Source organism: Ammodytes marinus, assembly GCF_949987685.1.
Source record: "Ammodytes marinus genome assembly, chromosome: 8".
NCBI classification, from domain to species: domain Eukaryota; kingdom Metazoa; phylum Chordata; class Actinopteri; order Uranoscopiformes; family Ammodytidae; genus Ammodytes; species Ammodytes marinus.
The window spans coordinates 22,861,039-22,880,072 of record NC_137212.1 but is presented as its reverse complement, the minus strand read 5'-3'; the positions used below and the strand labels follow the sequence as shown (position 1 = coordinate 22,880,072).

The 19,034-nt window shown below is 44.3% G+C and overlaps 2 protein-coding genes across 2 annotated transcripts in view; one reads left to right on the top strand and one right to left on the bottom strand.

Annotated features, from left to right (window-relative positions):
- The window catches only part of atp8b3 (ATPase phospholipid transporting 8B3), a gene marked incomplete at both ends in the record, with an annotated part of 37,899 nt that extends 35,493 nt beyond the window's left edge, over nucleotides 1–2,406 (top strand). Inside the window, 2 exons of the mRNA XM_080032845.1 lie at nucleotides 1,241–1,378; nucleotides 2,381–2,406. Of these exons, the coding sequence (XP_079888971.1) occupies nucleotides 1,241–1,378; nucleotides 2,381–2,406 (164 nt within the window). The remainder of the gene's footprint in view (nucleotides 1–1,240; nucleotides 1,379–2,380) is intronic.
- A 188-nt stretch (nucleotides 2,407–2,594) lies between these two features.
- onecut3a (one cut homeobox 3a) lies at nucleotides 2,595–18,902 on the bottom strand (the record flags this gene model as incomplete). Its single annotated transcript, XM_080032026.1, has 2 exons — nucleotides 2,595–2,935; nucleotides 17,861–18,902. The coding sequence occupies 2 exons, from the start codon at nucleotides 18,900–18,902 to the stop codon at nucleotides 2,595–2,597; spliced, it is 1,383 nt and encodes a 460-aa protein (XP_079888152.1).
- Nucleotides 18,903–19,034: the final 132 nt, after the last annotated feature.

Sequence of the window (19,034 nt, the reverse complement as noted above, 5' to 3'; positions counted from 1 at the left end):
TACCCCAATCTTGGGGCTCAGCTTAAAGGGGGCTGAGAGTACCACAGTTCTGACATGAGTTGCCAAGCAGAGAGAGAGTGTCCTTCATTTATTCTTCTCATCAGAAGCTCACTTCTTCTTTTTTCTCTCTTTCTCATGGGAAATGTCTCTTCCGAGTCTATATTCACATAGAATGCAAAAAAATAAAAAAAATACATCCTTCATTGGCCTCGGTCCTTGCATCCCTCTTTTTTTTCCTTTTAAAAAGTCCTTTCTTTTTTGTTTTTGATTTATCAACAAGGTGCCTTACGTATGCACAACAGAGCACAATAGTAACAAGAAATAGAAACTTTGTGTCTATGGTACTAATTAAATACCCGCATCAATATAGAGAAGAAGAGAGAAAGAGAGGGGGGTAATGGGGAGGGTTTAGAGGGACAGTGGAGGTAGAGAACCAAAGATAGAATGAAAGATTTATCTTCTGCTTCAAAAAAAATGTGTCCAGTTATGTGTTGGAGACATTTTCCTTTGTATCTGTAACACATAACAGTATGTGTGGTATCTTTGTCATTTGAGGTTTGGTTATTGTATGCCTTAAAATCTGATTCTTTATTTTTTCCATTTTTTTACTAAAAAAGTATATTTTAATTCAGTTAAAAGCTGATTGTTGGTTGCTATGGCACACACCGCCCGTCATCAGTGGGGCGTACTGTAGCTGTGTGTGAACCCTAGTACCATATTCTTTGATTCGCATTAAGGCAGTAAGCATTGGCACTAATTATTGTAGCATTTTGACAGCTGAGTGTGGTGGTTGGCTCTGGGATAGCTACTGATAACCCTTGTGTAGGAATAACCAGGAGATTTGGTTTGAATTACATCTGTTCAGAGCGTTTTCTTTGCAAACAGATGGGATGGGGAAAAAATTATTTAACAAAATATGAAGCCTCCCAAAATAATGCAAATAAAACCTCCGCTGCACCTAAATGTGTCTGTCTCAGCAGTACGCATTTCTTTTACTTTTCACTATGTTGTACTTTTGTGTAATTTCTCTTCTCTTATTTTGGGGATATTTTTTTTTTTAAAGATTTGGATTGGCTAAATAAATCCCTGCGTTTTCAGCATCCAGTTTCAACCATCCCCCCTCCTCCGGCTTCACCAGCGCTGGTTGGATGAGGAACAACAATAGGATAATGGTTAGCTATTGATCTGCCTTCAAAGAGCTGTGAGGGCCTGAATGTGTTGTGCCATGACTTCTCCTCAGCATCTAGTGGCTCCTTCCCCTCCCTCTCTCCTCCTGCTCTGAGCCCCTGTTGGTCTGCTGGATACAGGTCTCTGCTATCGACAGCAGGGGGCACTGTTGCCCTTTCAGCACTGGCCGGAGTGGGGAAGGGAGGGAGAGGTGTGCTGCTGTTTCTGCTGCTGCTGCTGCTATGAAGCCTTTGTGTCCCAATCTCCAGTGGGTTCCATGTGCTCCTCTTACATTCTGCTTTTCATATGCAGCTGTAATGTAGTTGGCTGGATGCCCGAGCGTTGTTGTCGTCGCTTGGTTTCTCAGTTATTGATCAGAGGAAAAGCTCCCAGCAGAACAAAGAGCATGTCCAGACATTGCCACTCCTCTCCTCTGACCAACGGAGAAACACAAACTCTAGGGCTCAGGCTAAAAGAGTAACAAGGACACGTCTCCCTACAGGCCTCCCAACATCTGTGCAACAAAAAAATATATATAGACCTGGGCCTGGAAGACCTGAGTATCTCTACTAGCCGAGCATCTTGAGTTTCACCTTCAGGAGGGGTCAAGGCCCAGCTCTCTCTCTCTGTCCGCATCGATTAATTTTTCAATTCATTAGTTTGCCGTATGATCAGGCTGAGCTGCTCTCTGAAATGGCTGGCCATCAGGGAATACCTTTGGCCAAGGAATGAAGGAGACTACAGGAGGAGGGGGGAGGTAGAAGCAGGAGAAGTGGAAAGCCTAGTTGTTGTTTTTTTCATAGGCTGCGTTGTTTTTTCTTTATGACAGCCTTGTGTTTGCAGGATGGGGGCTTGGATAATAAGGCTATGTGCTGTTCTGTTGTCAGATTTATTGCCGTTCTTTCGCCCTTGTTGCTTCTGTGTGCCGGGTGTAGAGGGGATGAGAGAGAGACTAGAGAGGCAGACACAAAGGAGGTGAGTTTAGGGAGCAAAAAGCAGAATCAGTGGCTACTTGGGTGGTGAAGGAGGCCGGCATATGTCTGGTACCGTCCCAACAAAAACATAAATTCTTTGGTTTCTCTTTACTTTGTCGGATGCAATTAAAAAAGATTTTCTTAAAAAAAAAAAAAAGACAGAATCAATGATTGTCCTCATGTTAGTAATACAGAGTGGACCTGACAATTTCACCTTTTTAAATTATTTTTGGTTTCAGGTGAGAGCTTGAAAAATTCTGACTGACGAAAAAAGATGATTGCATGGCACAAAAGATTTCTCGGGGGGGCCAGAGGACACATTCAGACGGTCCGGGGGGCCAGGTGTATAGGTGGGTTGTTATAGACAGGTGTTCACAGCCAATTCTCCCATGTTGCCTGTTTTTTTTCCCCCAACCTGCTTTCCCTGGCCCTTCTGAAGGTCCTCTCTTGCTCTCAGGCCTTGGAGAAGGTGGTGGCGGATGTGCCCGGCTGCCCGGGGCTGGCACCGTGGTCGTCGTGCCAGCGGTCTACGCAGCGGCGCCGCGCGTTCATGAAGAAGTTGCTGACGGTGCTGAGCTCCAGGCCGAGCTGCTGGGAGATGGTGATCTGCATCTCCTTGGAGGGACGCTTGTTCTCCTTGAAGATGGCGATGAGGGTGCGGCGCTGCAGGTCAGTGAAGACCAGCCGCTGCTTCTTGGGCGCCGTGTTGCGGTCCTTGTGTTGCTCCTGTTCTTTGCGCTTGCAGGCTTGGTGTGGATGGCAGCGGTGGGAGGGATGGGGATGAGAGTGGGAGGCAATGAGGGAGAAAGAGAACACAAAGCAAGGTAAATATACAAAAGTGATTATGGTCATTATTTAAAATAATGAAGAGACAGAAGGTGGAGGGAAGTAAAGTTACTAAATGTATCATTAGCCAATACTTAAAACCATATAATTAAAAAAAACAGTTTATACACCAGCAGTAATTCTACTACTCCATCTCTCTATTGCCATATTAAAGTTGATTTAAAGCTAATCCATGCCTCCTGCCCAGTGGGAATATTCCTTCCATCCTGCAGAGTGCAGACAGGGAGCCAGCCTGCGGTGAGAGAAAGATGGGGTGAGAAGGTGTGGGGGGAGGGGGGGGGGGCTAGGGGGGCTGGCTGTTGCCTGCTAGCTGGAGACACTGCTGTTTGATTCAATATTAATGCAGTTTGAGTCGCAATGGGGGACTGAGTGACTGTTGCACAAAAGTAAGCATTTTGTGTGTGCAAGTGTGTGGAAATGAGCGACAGAGGAGGGGCAGACGCATGGAAAGAAAAGGTTGGAGAGAAAAGAAAAGAAAAGGTGGAGGAATAAGACAAAGTGTGTGTGTGTGTGTGTGTGTGTGTGTGTGTGTGTGTGTGTGTGTGTGTGTGTGTGTGTGTGTGTGTGTGTGTGTGTGTGTGTGCGCGTGCGTGTGTGTGTGTGTTTGAGAGCCTAAGAGAGGAGCTTAGAAGAGGAGGGAGGGTGGGGGCGAGTTAAGGAGAAAGAGAGATATTGACCGTCTTTGCTGTAGGAATTGGGGGGTTCTCTGTAGGGACTGAGGTCAGAATCCCCCCCAGCAGGTCTACAGTCTGCTACTTCAAACAGAACCCACTGGAGCCCACTCCATTGAGCTCTGAGAGAGGGTATTTATAACCGACTGCCCCCCCCCCAACACAAACACTAGAGAGGTGCTACGAGCCCCTTCACATACGCAGAGCAATTTTCAAAAGAAAACACACCCGTGTACTACCTTTACATTTGGGATTGGGGGGGGGGGGGGGGGGTGTCAGAGGAGGGTGGTGTGGGTTGCAGGCAGCCAACACAGAAATTAATAGTTAATAGAATGTTGTATTTCGGGTAAGTGTGCTGTAACTCAGAGTATTTGTCGGAGACGGGTGGAAAGCAGCAGACAGGTGCAGAGTGAAAAGGAGCAGAAAGGCTCCTCAGAGACTGTGTGTGTGTGTGTGTGTGTGTGTGTGTGTGTGTGTGTGTGGAAGGTTAAGGCACCACCTCTGCAGCCACATGTTCCCCTGCTGACTGAGGATCGAAATCCTGCCAGAAAGGACTGTGTGTCCCTCTCAGCTTCCCTACCGTCTCAATAAAAACGAGAGCAAATTGGAGAGAGAAAGATGCCATCCCCGTGGGGTTCTCCTCCTGCTGCCATCGGTATTGTCTGATACTTTCATACTCGCCTTCAATAATGTCTCACTCTCACGCTGTGTCTGTGTGTGTCTTGATGCATTTAAGGACAGAATGTTTTTCTCTCATGTACCACCAGCGTGTGCGCATGAGCGTTTGAATGTGTGTGTGTGTGTGTGTTGGGGAAGGGGGTGATTATGCTGAAGTGGCTGGAGCCAAGCAGTGGCGCTGTGTGTCTAATTACTGTGGAACAGAGCCCATTGATCAGCCATTGCAGTCCAATCTGTTTACTACAGATGTCTAACCTGCATACAGGCCCATCCATCATATTCATATTTCACATCAACACTGCAGCTATATATATCACACAACTGCACACATACAAATTTGTCTAAATGCATGCTTGTAAGTGCAGTATGTATATCATCATATGTAATGCTTTGATTTATTATAGGATTCGGTGTAGTCATGGCGATGAGGCGGACAGGGACGACGATGTCGATGTCGTTTTCTCATTTGGACCTGAGGTCAGTTGTTAAAGGACAAGCGAGTAATGAGGCGTCAATTGACTAAAATCACATGTTATGTCTTTTTATTTGAGAAAGCTGCTTTAAAAATAATGACATAACAAGCACTTCATAAACAACAACACGCCGAACATTCAACTATTGTGTGCTCCTCCAATATATGGTGTGAATAGTTTTTCTAAGTACTTATAAGACAAAGACTTGTTAAATGATATTATCATATATTTAATATAATGCAAGCATTGTTACCATTATGGCATTTTTGTCATTGATAAAAGTCTAATCGTGTTTTAGCAGTTTACCCTGCTAGTGTCTGAGGAGATTCATTAAATTGGACAATTAAACTTTCTGATCTCAAATAAAATCTATCCCATCACCAACCTGAAGTCCAGCTGAATGTTGTTTACAATGCTGCATTGCAAAGGAAACATTATACACAGATGAGTTGGTATAGTCACCTAAAGTGGGCTGACATCCTTACAAAAAAAACAGCAACTTCTGCATCTAATAAACAAAACCAGCTGAGCTGATAAAACATAGTAATATTCATATGATGGTTTGAAATGTCCGGCCTTGATGGCGGAACTGTAATTATTACCCCATTTTTTCAACAAACAGCCACATTTGTCATGCATCAAATTATATCAACATTTCAGACTTAAAAAAAATCTTGTTCACAAATCACAGTTTTAACTTTACGGTTGCAATCACAGAGCTGAACGTGAGCAAAAGCTATTTAGGAATCCTCCACATGCAAATATGGTCTACTTATGCCACATTGAGGGGACTTGCTCTCCGTCGGCTCCCCGCGGGGCCAAATACTAGCTACTGCTGGCACTCAGTGAAGACCATAGATAGTATATTAAAAATACATTTATTTCCTCCTCTGGCTTTGACATTGTGTGAGGGAGGATTGGTTTCCCAGCAGGACAGTGAGCCGAAACATTTGGAGAAGCTCTCTATGTACCAGGCCTGTTTTAAAGACAGCTGAAAGGATCAGCAAGTAGTGCTGACATGCACTGCTTTGCCTCCACAGACAGAACTCAACCACCTCTCTGAACATCTTTGGGAACATTGGAAAGAAAGAGGAAATCTCTGGGATGCAGTGCTGGAATGATGTGGAAAATTGTGGATTCCTTTAAAGGGTGAAAGTACTAAATACTTATACTTATCCAATAAAACAAATATGTAATCCAATCTAGATAGATAGATAGATAGATAGATAGATAGATAGATAGATAGATAGATAGATAGATAGATAGATAGATAGATAGATAGATAGATAGATAGATAGATAGCATAGAACAACTTCCTCTGTTTTTCTTGCTTTAGTAAGACAGTTTTCAATATAGATTTATTGCGGTTGCACTATTGAAGTCCACACTGATTTTTCATTTATTTTATGCAGCTTGTGGTTGGTCTCCACTCCAGCATGTGACCTTTTTCTTCTGTGATGTGCCCAGATGTGGTCATCTATGATATTGCACAGGTATGCATGTTGTAACACACACACACACACACACACACACACACACACACACACACACACACACACACACACACACACACACACACACACACACACACACACTGGCCATGTACTTAACAATTTGAAATGTTTCAATTGAGGTCGCCTTTGTCTTTTTTTCCCCCCATTTAATTTATCTTGCAATGAAAATTAATCAATTGAATATGTAGCGCCATTTGGTTTTACTTTACTTGTTTTATCCACGCTGCGGCTGTGTGTATTCACAGGCTGTGAAATCAACATGGATTTCTGCAGTTACAGAAAGGGGAATCTTCAAAAAAAAATCTATGAATGGATTTGTTTTAAGAAGCCAAGAACTCTGTGGGGTAAATGTTTTGAAAATTAGCAGTTGTTCAGTGTTTTGTGATTAGGCTACAATTTGTAAGGCCTTTTATTCTCTTTAAATCTGAGTTCATATCCATAAGTGCAAGAAGCACATTAAAAGTGACCCATGGGGTAGGAGTGCTTCTGTCTTAGTGCCTCCACAACAAGTTGACACAGGCCCCAGCGTCTGCCTCCACCTCTCACTACTGGCGAGTCACGTCCTGCCACCTCATCGACCGCTTGCTTTGTGCCTCCCCGGTCGGAAGGTGTCGCTCTCGCCATGGCCCGGCTTGCACGGGGCGCCATAGTGCGCTGCCTTTGCTACAGGCGCTGGATTTAGTAATCAATATCGATCGATCGGTGAGGAAGGGGCCCTGATTACTGAACCAAGCTCAGCGTAGAACAGGGGGGGTGGGGAGGGGGGAGGGTGAAATCGATCATTGCGGCTTTTAGAGCTACAGTAGGCACCGAGGCACAGAGAGACGGACATAAACTCATGCACAAAGGGCAACCGGACAAGAGCAGAAAAAAATCAGGCTATGGTGTTGAGTGTTTTTCTGAGGTGCACTCCCCGCTGCTGTTGCTACTGCTGCTGCACGGACAGAGAGAATTGTGATTTATATAAGGATACTCGCCTAATTGTAGCCTACTATGGAGCCGTGAGCGGGAGCTGACCTACTTTGAATGAATCCCTCACAAACAGACTGATTAACAAAGACATGGTCACCCCGAGCTGTAGCCCATTGTCCTAGCACGTGCTCACAGGTGACTGTTTAATAAAAAAAATATTTGTTATAAAATGGTTCTATTATGAATACAAAGCAGAATCCCCTTAATCTTCACGAATGTCAATGCTGGGGCCCCATGAAACTAGGCTATAGGCCTAGTTTTTTCTATTTTTTTCTGAAAACTATCAAATTCCTCAGAGTGATTCTTGAACTTCTCCTTTCTGCTCGGGTTGAGGCGGTGTAACTTTAAGACCTATACACTCGTTCTCTCCCACTGATGACATTAATATTCTTTGCTTCACGACAAACCAAGCGAGGTTAAGAGAAAGGCCCTGGGTGTTCGATATCGATCGATAGATTCGTGAATAATTCGTGTGTGAAATTCACTTCGTCCAATTAATTATGCCTCGGAGGGGGTGTGTGTGTGTTTGGGGGGGAGGAGATTCATGAAGGGAGAGGAAACGCGAGAACACCCCGTGGAAGGCGTGATGATCCAGGTTTTCTATATGCGAACTCAAATCCGAGAGGGTTGGGGTTTGAAAATGAATAAATGGTCATCACCTGGTTTTTACACGCGTTTTCACAGCTGTCCCGGGCCTCCCCCAAGCTCTGCCCCTGCAGATGTGAGTCCATCGTGTGTGCAGCATTAATCATGTATTGATCATCGCTGCCCTCCTGCTCATAATGAGAAAGTCAAACGGCCCAGTATCGTGCCTTGGTGTTTTATGAAACCGCGTTTGCACATATGCATCCGAAATGACTGCCATACTACTCTTCACTGTCCAGTCTCACCACTGGCTTCTGATATGCGCTCCCGTAAAGCACGCCGGGTTAACGCTTGCCAATTCAATTAATGCACCTATAAACATGTATATCGGCTACGGTTCGACGCGTTTACGCATACACAATGCAGCCCGTTTATTGTTGGAAAGCAATCCTGTCCTCACTAATAATCTATGCAGGGCCAGTTTAATTGTAGTTGCACTCGTCTCGAGGTTGTAAGAAGCATGATTGGGCAATTTGATGTTTAGGCTTCAGTCGCTTTATTAAGTAACATCTCTGCTGCTGTTTCGCATGGGCCGTTGCCCTAAAGATTGATTGCAGCGTGTATATCGGCACGGCCCTCTCTCTGTTCGCTCTGGCATTTATTTGATTCTGGCTGCAGGGCAGTGCCAAGCTCTCTCTCTCTCTCTCTCCCTCCCTCTCTCTCTCCCTCTCTTTCTCTTTAGGCCAAAACACTTCCAGCTCGATACTCCTTAATGTAATGAGTGAGAATTGGTGTTAATATACTGATAAAGCGACACCATTTGTTTTTGTTTAGTTTTTTTCTTCTCGCGCGACTCAGCTGCGAGGCATTTTTTCTTCTCCCGCACTTCGATAACACTCCACCTGAACTCAGTTACACCTTCGCCCACATCCCTATGCAGCCTCAGTCCCGCGGCTCAGCTGTCTGCCTGTAACATTTCACTTTTTCCCTTTTTAATTTGTTTATATATTTCCGTGTTTATTTTGCTGCATCGTCATCTGTAGCCTATGACACAGAAATGCATGAAAAAAAGATTACGAATGAAAAAAGAAAGTTATCAAAAACACGGTAACACTTTACAATAAGGTACACAAAAAAAGAGTAGGTTTACCTTTTTAAAAGGTAAACTACCCTTTTTAAAAGGGTAACTAACCTTTTTAAAAGGTAAACTAACCTTTTTAAAAGGTAAACTACCCTTTTTAAAAGGGTAACTACTCTTTTTTTGTGTACCTTATTGTAAAGTGTTACCAAAAACACAATATGAAATTGTTTCTTTTTGAGAAATGTAGGCCTATATCAAAATTGTCTTGACATTTTCTTTGAGCTACACAAAATGCAACTGAGAAATATCATTTTATTCAGCTTCCACACCTACGTGTTATTAGTAACCCAGTGGTAAACCTGAGAAATTGCATAGTGCTAAAAAGAAGGGGAAAAATCAATAATCCGTAAAGGCTGCTGCCTGCGATGATCACGCTCCTTATGAGGTTTTAGATAATTAAATGCACTGAGCCAGTCAGAGAACCGTATGACTGAATTTTGAACCTGCAGTATTATTAATATTATTTTGCCAGTTTAATAGCAGCCTTGGTCTGCATGTGCCACGTGTTTGTATATGAGTGGCTCCATTGTTCGGGTGATACTCTTATCCGCGTTTATCATTGATTTCATTCATAATTGCTTTGACCAGTTATGCGTGATATAGCGGTAATGATCATGATGCTTTATTTTGTAGAGGGGCGGGCGGCCCCACTAACAACAGGTGTGGGGCCCGCTGTGTGAGTGTGTGTGTATGTCTGTTATTTGTGAATTCATTTTAGTGTCTTTGCTTTGAGAAATGTAGGCGAATTGTGCTCGAATATAATCTAAACTGGCTGTGTGTGCATGATATTCTTAATTAAAATAAAAAATCATAATTGGCTTCAAAACATTAATTTTTTCTAAAAAAAATGTCAATAAATAATCAATGCTTTGATATTAAATTTGCTTCATGAACACTGCATTACAATTAATTGGCATTCAAAGAAATAACCTCTGCCTCTTTTGGATTTGGTGTGGTGAGACCTCTGTTGCCGGCCTATAGTCCCGCACGTCTGTCTGGGGTTCAAGCGGATGTGAAACCGGAGCCATGCAGGAGTTCTTTAGGCTGTATTCATTTGTCAGAGGGTCGTTTGATAATTTGATCTTGATATTGAATTTTTTTTCTTGTGAGGATATGCCTCACGATTGTCACCAACTTGACTGGACTGATGTAGTGAGGTCAGTTAGGTCAAAGTTTGCCTCCCGCTCTATTTACACCACTGATGTTGAAGTGGACTGATTTAGAAAAGTTACATCGCAGAATCTCTCGAAACACATTCATAAAAATGTCAGCTGTCACCACTCCTCTTCTAATTTCTTATTCGTCGCAAGAGAATGAGCCAACTGATCTGCAGTCAGAGGATACCGAGTGCTCTCTGCACGGAGACAGACAGCTTTTCAATATGCAGGAATTTTCAAGATTCAACTCGATACAGTTTGCGCTCAATCAAATGAGGAGACAGGCAACTGAAATATGTCTTACAGCCGTGTCATATTTGCCTTTAAACGGTCTATATTCCTCCAATGCTAGAGCATATAGGCTATTAGATTAAATAAAGTGCAGTGTGTTTAGAATTCTGAATTGGGCTTTATTTGGTTCATATAGGATTAATGTTTCTCGAAGCTCTATTTTTCTTAATAGTTCTATTAAATTGTTTTTTTTTTAAAGAAAAAGAAGTCTCCTCAATTCTTTGATACTTTGTGTATTTATTCATTTTGGGACAGTCTCCTATAATATTTATAATTATTTTATGTGGCAATAATTCTGACCATTAATTAGAAGGAAAAAATGCTGTTTAATAATTAACGCGAGAAAAATAAGAATAATAGCAATTTTAGAATTTGTTCTTGACACTGTACATTATTAAGACCAGTCAAGATAAATACACGAACACACACACACACACACACACACACACACACACACACACACACACACACACACACACACACACACACACACCTTGCAGTGTATTTTCTAAACGTTCAGAAATTCTAAATAACTAGCTGAAAAAACAAAACTCAGCTTTTTCATGTCTGTTCAGGTAAGCAGCAAATTAAACACATTATTATTTTTAGACTCACCCGTAGGCTGTTTATTATATTAAATAACACGGAATATAAAGGCTGTATGCGCTGACATCGATTCATTCATCAATTGATTTCACAGTCGTTTTGTTCCTTTGTTGATCTGTGTGGGGTTGCCCAACCGGAGTTTCGGGTTGCATCTGTGGGTACGATAAACTCGTGTGTGTATGTGTGGGGGGGGAGGGGGGAGGTTGCGGTTTTGCTGTGATCGACCCTGTAGAAAGACTTACAGATGTTCCGTACAAACCATCTGTAGGCTCTGGTTTTAAAAAAAAGAAGGTCGAGACGCGATTTGTTGTCAACAGACGAATTTGAACGTTACTCTTTTCACCTGCTGTACGAGTTTTGGTCGTTAAATCAAAATAGCCTAAACATAACCTATTGCACTTTTACAGACTGCACTGGAGTGAAAAAAATAAAATTATTTTAGATACCTGCACTAAAATCTGGTGTTTGCTCTTTAATATATCATTAAACGAGACGACGACTTTATTTGATATAGCCTAAGGAAAATAGGCCTATGGCTATAGGCCGGAACATCTTTTAAAAACACAAGCAATGAGGGGAATAATCTGCCTCCATGTTTCTCTTAAGAGATTGCATGTTTTAACACCCCTAATAGGAGATAAATGTGATCGTGCTGTTTTAGAAGCGTTACGGTGGTCAATTCGATACATGTCTTCTCTTCTCTTTAATTGCGTGGACAATGTCCTTGCCTTGTGTTCTTCGGCTGGGCATTAAACAAGCCATTATCGGGCCTTTAATAACCGATGGTCTGTCAGGGTGTCCGATAAGCAGCCAGTGCGGGACACTCTTCTGCCTCACTGGTGCTTCTAGCGCCGCTCTACACAGATTTATAAGCACCTTCCCACCAAAACACAAAAAAAGATTCATCCGTTTTTTCCCCGGATGTAGCAGGGATATCTGGCGCATGGTATCAAAAACAAACCAAAAAAATAAATAGGCCTACATTTGTGTTGACATCTGTGTAAATGTTCCATCATTTAAAAATAAAATCTGAGAGGAATAAGGTGGGATCATCAGTCCTGTGTTTGGATAATGTAGCCTATGTTGATTATACAACTCAATTAACTCAAAAGACACTTGCACATGGAGCCAGGCGCGCACCTTGCATATGGAGCCATCGCGCACGGTGCACGGAGCAGACCCAGTTGTGGGTGGCAACATTGGCGTTACAACATCAGCCTTCAACTCAATCGACACAATGCTGAGGATGTTGACTGGTCAACATTTTTAATTGCACAACAGCCTGCTCTTTGGAACCGTCACGTGCTTCGGCTATTATGTAAACGTCTACAGATTGTGGGGGTCAAAAGCCACAGTATTATTGTTTCATCTTCAAGCATAGACAAAGTGTTCATGGCGAATTTTAAAAACCCTTTGTGCAGTAATTTAACGCCAGGACGAATAATAACATTTAATTAGGATTATTTTAAGCTTGGGCCCTTTGTATTACTGCCTGGAAATGGGGGATGCACGCAGTGCCATTAACCCTTTGATGCTAGCCGCGTGCATTCAGTCGACTCTGCCAGCAATTTGATTTAAAGGTCATTCTCTCCTATCGATCCGGTTTGGCGAGGGGGCGACGGAGTAGCGTAGGAATTGATCATCTAAAATAGAAGAGACGGTATACGAGACTGTACAGAGTCCAGACCTCTACTGCATTTATAATTGCTAAGCACGCCCCCCGTGTGAATTGGAACGAGGTGTGTTGTGTGTGTGCGGGGGTGTGTGGCTAAAAAGAGAAATGGGTGAATATGTGAGTACAGGCCCCTGCTTCTGTAGCTAATCTGATTTCTATTAATATACAACTATTTTGAATAATATAGTCGACTTGGTCAGAGCAGTGTGGGTGGGATGTAGGCCTACAGTATAATGAGCAGAAAGAGGTTAACTGATTGTGAACTTTAAGTTGTCTCGTGCTGTTAATCCGTCTCTATATCACAAGAAACGAGCGAAGCTAAACCTTTTTAAAAAATGTCCAAAATCAGCATTTCACTGTTTTGACCAAGGCACGCGGGGAGGTTTGCAACAGCACAGCCCGAGAGCATGCGTTTATTAGTCATTCTGTTGTGTGTGTTTTGAAGGGTGAGCTGTTAATGGGGGAAAGGGTGTTGCATGGCGGAGAACGGAGGGGGTTGCATGGCTGCATGGCGCAGTTCCAGAGATGGAAAGCAGAGGCCGGGGAATGGAAATCGATACAGATTCAGGGCTCGCCAGATCGGCCTCAACAATGTGGCGCAGACGCACTCTACATCCCGATCACATACACACAGGAGAGAAGAAACGGGGGAGGCGACATGTATGCTGGCTGTAGCTGGAGCCATGATATTTCCCTGTGTTATGCGTTCATGCAGCTGCAGCTTTGCGTTGCACTCATCCAGACAAACGTCTAATTTTAAGGTGCATGTGTCGGTGCTTTTAGGGTTCCCATCCCAATATAACTTCCCATAATGCAGTCAATAATGAATATTCATACCGGCTCACAACATGAAGATGAATGCAAATGTAGAGTTGGATTCATTGACTTTACCCACGACCACATAGGCTATACAGCCAGGCTCTTATTGCCGGGTTGCAGATAATGATGCAATGCGTGAGATGTCATCTCATCTGGTATGAGCTACACCGAACCCACGATTTAAACAAAATAGCCTCAAGGCATAACCTCAAGAAAATGACTGTTGCTCTCCCACCAGAGGATTTCAAGGGGGATGCTCGATACATGCGTGTCTCAGTACTTACAGCACACGTTGATGTGCTTAACGAACAACGAGGCTCAGAAACCGCAGCTGCACTGTTTGCCCCCCTATATCTTCCTCTCACACATCAATTATTAAAGAACCGATCGATCATGCAGGCTAACATCAAGCCATCTCTTCATGAAAACACAAAAACAAAAAAACAATCCAGTTGTACATTAACCCACGTCAATCACATCTTAATGCCCCATCCAATTAAACCCATTATCCTGGCTTAAATGACCAAAACAGAAATACCACTCCTCAATATTTGTGTTGCTATGGGATATGTGTGGGATATCTGGGTGAACAGAAAGTGAGGTAAATGTAAACCCCCAGTTGGCTTCGTGGGTGCGGGATGGTGTGATTGACGCGATTGTGGATTGTATTATTGATCGATGGGTGGAAGCTGTTGGATGAAATAATGGTGTTTAGGGCCTACAAGAATGCTATTAACTATGTATTGGTTAAAGTCCAGTTCGCCACCTTGAACTGTCCTCAAAACGTAGGGGAGATCCTGCAGTTGTGGAGTGTGGCTGGACGCGTATTTCAGCACTCTGGACAGCGCCTTGAAAGTGATCCGAATGAATAAACGACGTGCTGCTCCTTCTTAGAAATAAATAAATGCTTTGCAACCAAACCGTAGATAGGTTATAACAAGCATAACCAGTTTAAGTCTGCTAAAATATTCTACTGTTAGCAATTTGATGCAAACCCCACAAGATGAAAGCCTGAAAATAACTCACCCCGAGTCAACCATTGAGACAATAGTCTGTATACGGAAAAGAACTGGCCAACTCAAGAAAAATATATTGACCAAGAAAAATGAATTCAGGCATTGGGAAGGGCGCATGTGTGACATGGATGGGTGGATGTGGAGGAGGCTTCTCCAGGATTAGGCCTGTGTAAACGGCGTGTAGTCCATTGAAACATGAATAGAGGCCTCCCATTCACCATGATCCTTGACAATGTTTTCCCTACGTGTCCTGGGGGTCTTGACCTGCGCACCCTGACACGTGCCCCGGCTATTCAAATGGTAATAAAACAACTGCGCTTTTTTTAAGGATGCCATGGTACGCCATCCCAAACACTTGAAAGTAGGGGCGAGAGAGAGTAATTGCCAATGAATAGGAATGTGTGCCTCCGGTTGCTTAGAAATGCAACGGGACATGTTTTCGGGGGATCTATAGGATACCGGATGTTTGTTGAAGTATAATATGCTTTGTGTTGTTGAGCATATGTCTGGAGGGACGTGTTTTAGGCGTGCATTTCACCCATTTGACTAACCAAAACCTAATGAGAGTGCATTCACACAATGATTACAGCAAATAAAAAGGTGTGCAATCGCATTTTATTTTTTTCGTGTAACAGCTGTCCCATTTCCCACTTTTTCCGTCTCCCGCCTCCCCCCTCTGCTCCGGGGGTGAGCCCAATGGGAGAGAGTGCTGAGGCGGGATAATTGATAGATGCACTGGCTATCCTTATCGATCAGGGCTGTATTGACCCGACCAAATACATTGAGATGGAGTGTGGAATTCAACACAGATGCAAAGACGAATTGTTTTCATCGTTAATGCGATCTTTAAACGCCTCCCCAAACCTCACTTTGCCCGCGTCTTTCTTACTTGTGTAGCTTAACAATGAAGCTGCCCATTTATCGATACAGTAGGCCTAGTCGAATAATACATGCGCTTAAAGACGCATAGAAAATGTACAAAAAGGCATCCAAAGGTTAAAGCTTTCAGCAGGCCGAGGCGGTGTGGCTCTGCACATGAAGAACAATAGGTGGGAAAGCCTGTGGGTCTTTGCCCTCGTTGCATTGAGAGATATTAAGCGTGAAGGGCACACATTCCCCCCCAAACAGGCCTATATCTGTGTGTGTGTGTGTGTGTGTGTGTGTGTGTGTGTGTGTGTGTGTGTGTGTGTGTGTGTGTGTGTGTAGACACTGGCATTTTCACATTAGCTAAGCAGGACAGCTGCATTGATTTGTGTGACTGTGATGAATTTGGAATAGTAATTTGAATTTATTGATTGATGTGGCCAAGCGAGTATGGCCCAGCCTCACTTTCAGCATCACAGACCCCCCTCTCGGACTCCTACTCCCAGCCCACATGCGCACCGAGGATAATGGTGGTTTTAAATGCAATAAGTAAAATGTTTCTCCGTGCATTTACATACAAGTCATTTGTCATTTTGCCCAACTGGACGGAGAGCCATTGTGACAGCAGGTTAATGCACACTACGCACTGGAGAATTCTGCTGATTCTAGGAAGAAAAATAAACACATAGTGGATATGTAAAATAAATGTATTTTAAAATAGGGTAATAAATAACATTCATCACCACTGGATAAAATGAAGAGGGCAGCCATAATCTCCATTCTACAACCAAAAACCGGAATACCTACGCACACACATTCTACACAGTATAGGTTATGCTGCCCCAGACGTGATAAGAATTTGCAATTTGCAGTAGGTGTGCACTGAGGAGGACTTTGCCAGTCCAACATGTCAATTGGATTGTGTGTGTGTGGGTGGGTGTGTGGGGGACGCGGGGGTATCCTGATGCCGGGTGTGGAAGATATAAAACCCCACAGCCCAATTAGCTTTAACAGCAGTGGCACTTAAAGAGACAATTGTGGAGTGTTTAAATCTTTATTTACCAGAACCCCACTAAATGCGCAAAGGAACAATTTACATGCCATTAAGTGCTTTTCAATAGGGCATTGACTGGAACTAAAATATGCCACTATATCTGCTTAATTGAACTGTTCACTGAAATACAACACAGAAGAGCTGATTGACGTTTGGAAGCGTAGCACGTCTGAACAGGGACTATACACAAACATCAATGAGAGGGGACCTCTCACTCACACAACCCTAGTTTTTAACCACACTGCGACGCCTCTCGTTTTCATTTACGTCCTGTTAATCAGGTGCTCATTGTTAAAGCGGGCGGGGATGTGGGTTCAAACCACAACATTTGGCGTGATAAACTTTCTGCAATAAAAAAAACAATCAAAAGGACAGGAGAGATGAACCATTCAGAATGACAGAATAGACAGACAGTTAGCTCGTGTCACAGTTTGCCTCTTACAGAGGGGAGTCTAGTCTTTTCTGTTATCTTGCCCCTAACGAGCCCGTGCTTTTGCAACCTAAGCCACCACGATAAATACAATTTCTTAGATGGATAAACAGGCCCTATACCAACGTTGGAGACGAGATATTCCATAGTGCAGACGAGACAACACAGACAAGGGAAAGACGCATCTGTTTGTGTCTCTGTCTTTCAGATCCAAATCGATCATTTATCAGTGTGCTACTCTGAAAGGGGACGCCTGGACCTGAAATATTGATCCATAGGAGGTCATGCTCCCCCGGCTCTTTGGCTAGGCCTCAGACGATCCTTGTTTGCGACTACGGGCTTCTTTTGACAGAGGGGAGGGCAAGATTATTTCATCAAGTTTGTTTGATAAAAAAAGAGTGCAGAGTTAAAACCGTGTATTTGAGTTGCAGTGATCGCAAACTGTAGATTCAGTAGCTAAAATATGTAATCAATTTTGGGCACATCCTGCTTTGATTTCCTTTGTTTGGTCTCTGTCTCACTGTGTGTGATTTTGTTTGCTTGTGTGAGAGGGTGAGGTAGAGTGAAGGGGGATGAGTGCACCAGCGCTCTGTCCGTGCGTAACACCTCTGTATGTGCATAAAGAAACAAAACACATCTGTGCAGGCTACGTTTGCACCTTGTCTGAGAGAAGCTTGCCCCTCTTTTGTTTATAACACATCCAGTGTTGCCAAGCGTTTGTTTATACTATCATGGATTGTAGCATCAATCAAAATATAGATTTCCCCCAACATTTAACACCCCAACTGTCATGATGAAGTTTTGCTCGATACAATCGACTAATAACTTCTAGTAATGTCTGTTTGAGCAGCTATTGACAGTCTCGCCACATTGACTTCTAATTGATCCCTCCACATCACTCAGGTTGGGAGCTGTCTCCTCACTCACCTGCAAGCCTGAGCGCCGACATCCGCTGGAACTCGGGCTCCTGGAGCCACTTCCACATCCTCCTGAACGTCTCCCGACCAGACTTGAGTTTACTCCACGGTTTAGGGTTCCGCAGCAGGTCGGACAGAGTTCCCTGGGACCGACACAAGATCCTCTGAGCAAAGATGGCCTGTGGGATGCTGTAGCGCTTGAGCTCCGCCGTTATTCGCTGCGCCACCTCCTTGGTGTTTATCTCCTCCACCTGCCCCGACCCAGCTCCCTGCCCTCCTCCCACCGTCTGCCTGTCTCGGTCCGACAGCATTGACCCGTTTGCCTGAGAGTGAGAGTGCGGATGGCTGTGATGGTGCATGCCGTTCAAGGATGTCATGAGCCCGGCCCCGTGGCCCCCCAGACCCCGGGCCAGGTGCTCCTCGCCCCGGGACAGCATCGCTGCATGCGTCTCGAATCCCCCCGAGGACATCATCTTGTCGTTGGAGAGGTGAGCTCCATGACCGTAGGCACCGAGAGTCTGCTGGGAGCTGTGCAAAGAGCCTAGACCGTTGGACAGAGGGGACAGAGATTGCCCCATGCCGGACATGTCTTTGGGGTAGTGGCCATAGAGGTTCCCCATGGAGGCGAGGCTTCGGTCGTCCCGCATCAGGGTGAAGCTGCCGCTGACGTTCCCGGCTGCGAGTCGCTGGTGCGCCGGATGATGGTGAGCGTGTGGGTGTGGATGGTGAAATTTCTCCGAGACGGTGGATATGGGGGGCAGGTGCTGCAGCGGCGTCAGCGTGGTGTAGGTGCTGCTCAGGCTCATGCCGGAGTCGCATGACATGGTCATTGCCGGATGCAGGGGTCCGGACAAAGAGTGGTCTGTGCGGTAGTCCCCTGCTCCCTCCAATATCGAGGCCATGCTGGACACCATGGCCGACCGTCCGTGCGACACCAAGTTCCGATGCGACGCCGACGACTGGCGCGCGTGCTGGGAGTTCATTAAGTCGTTCGTTTGATGGGAGTGAGATACGCCGTGCAGATTTCCAATGTTTTCCATTGTAAGCTCCATCGTTGAAAGGATCTTTATTTCCACCCCTCTCGCCACTCTCGCTCTCTCCCTCGCTCCTCTCCCTCTCTCGCTGTCGCTCTGTCTCTCACTCCTTTCCAATAAATTCTAAACGATTTCAAACCTAAGCCATTG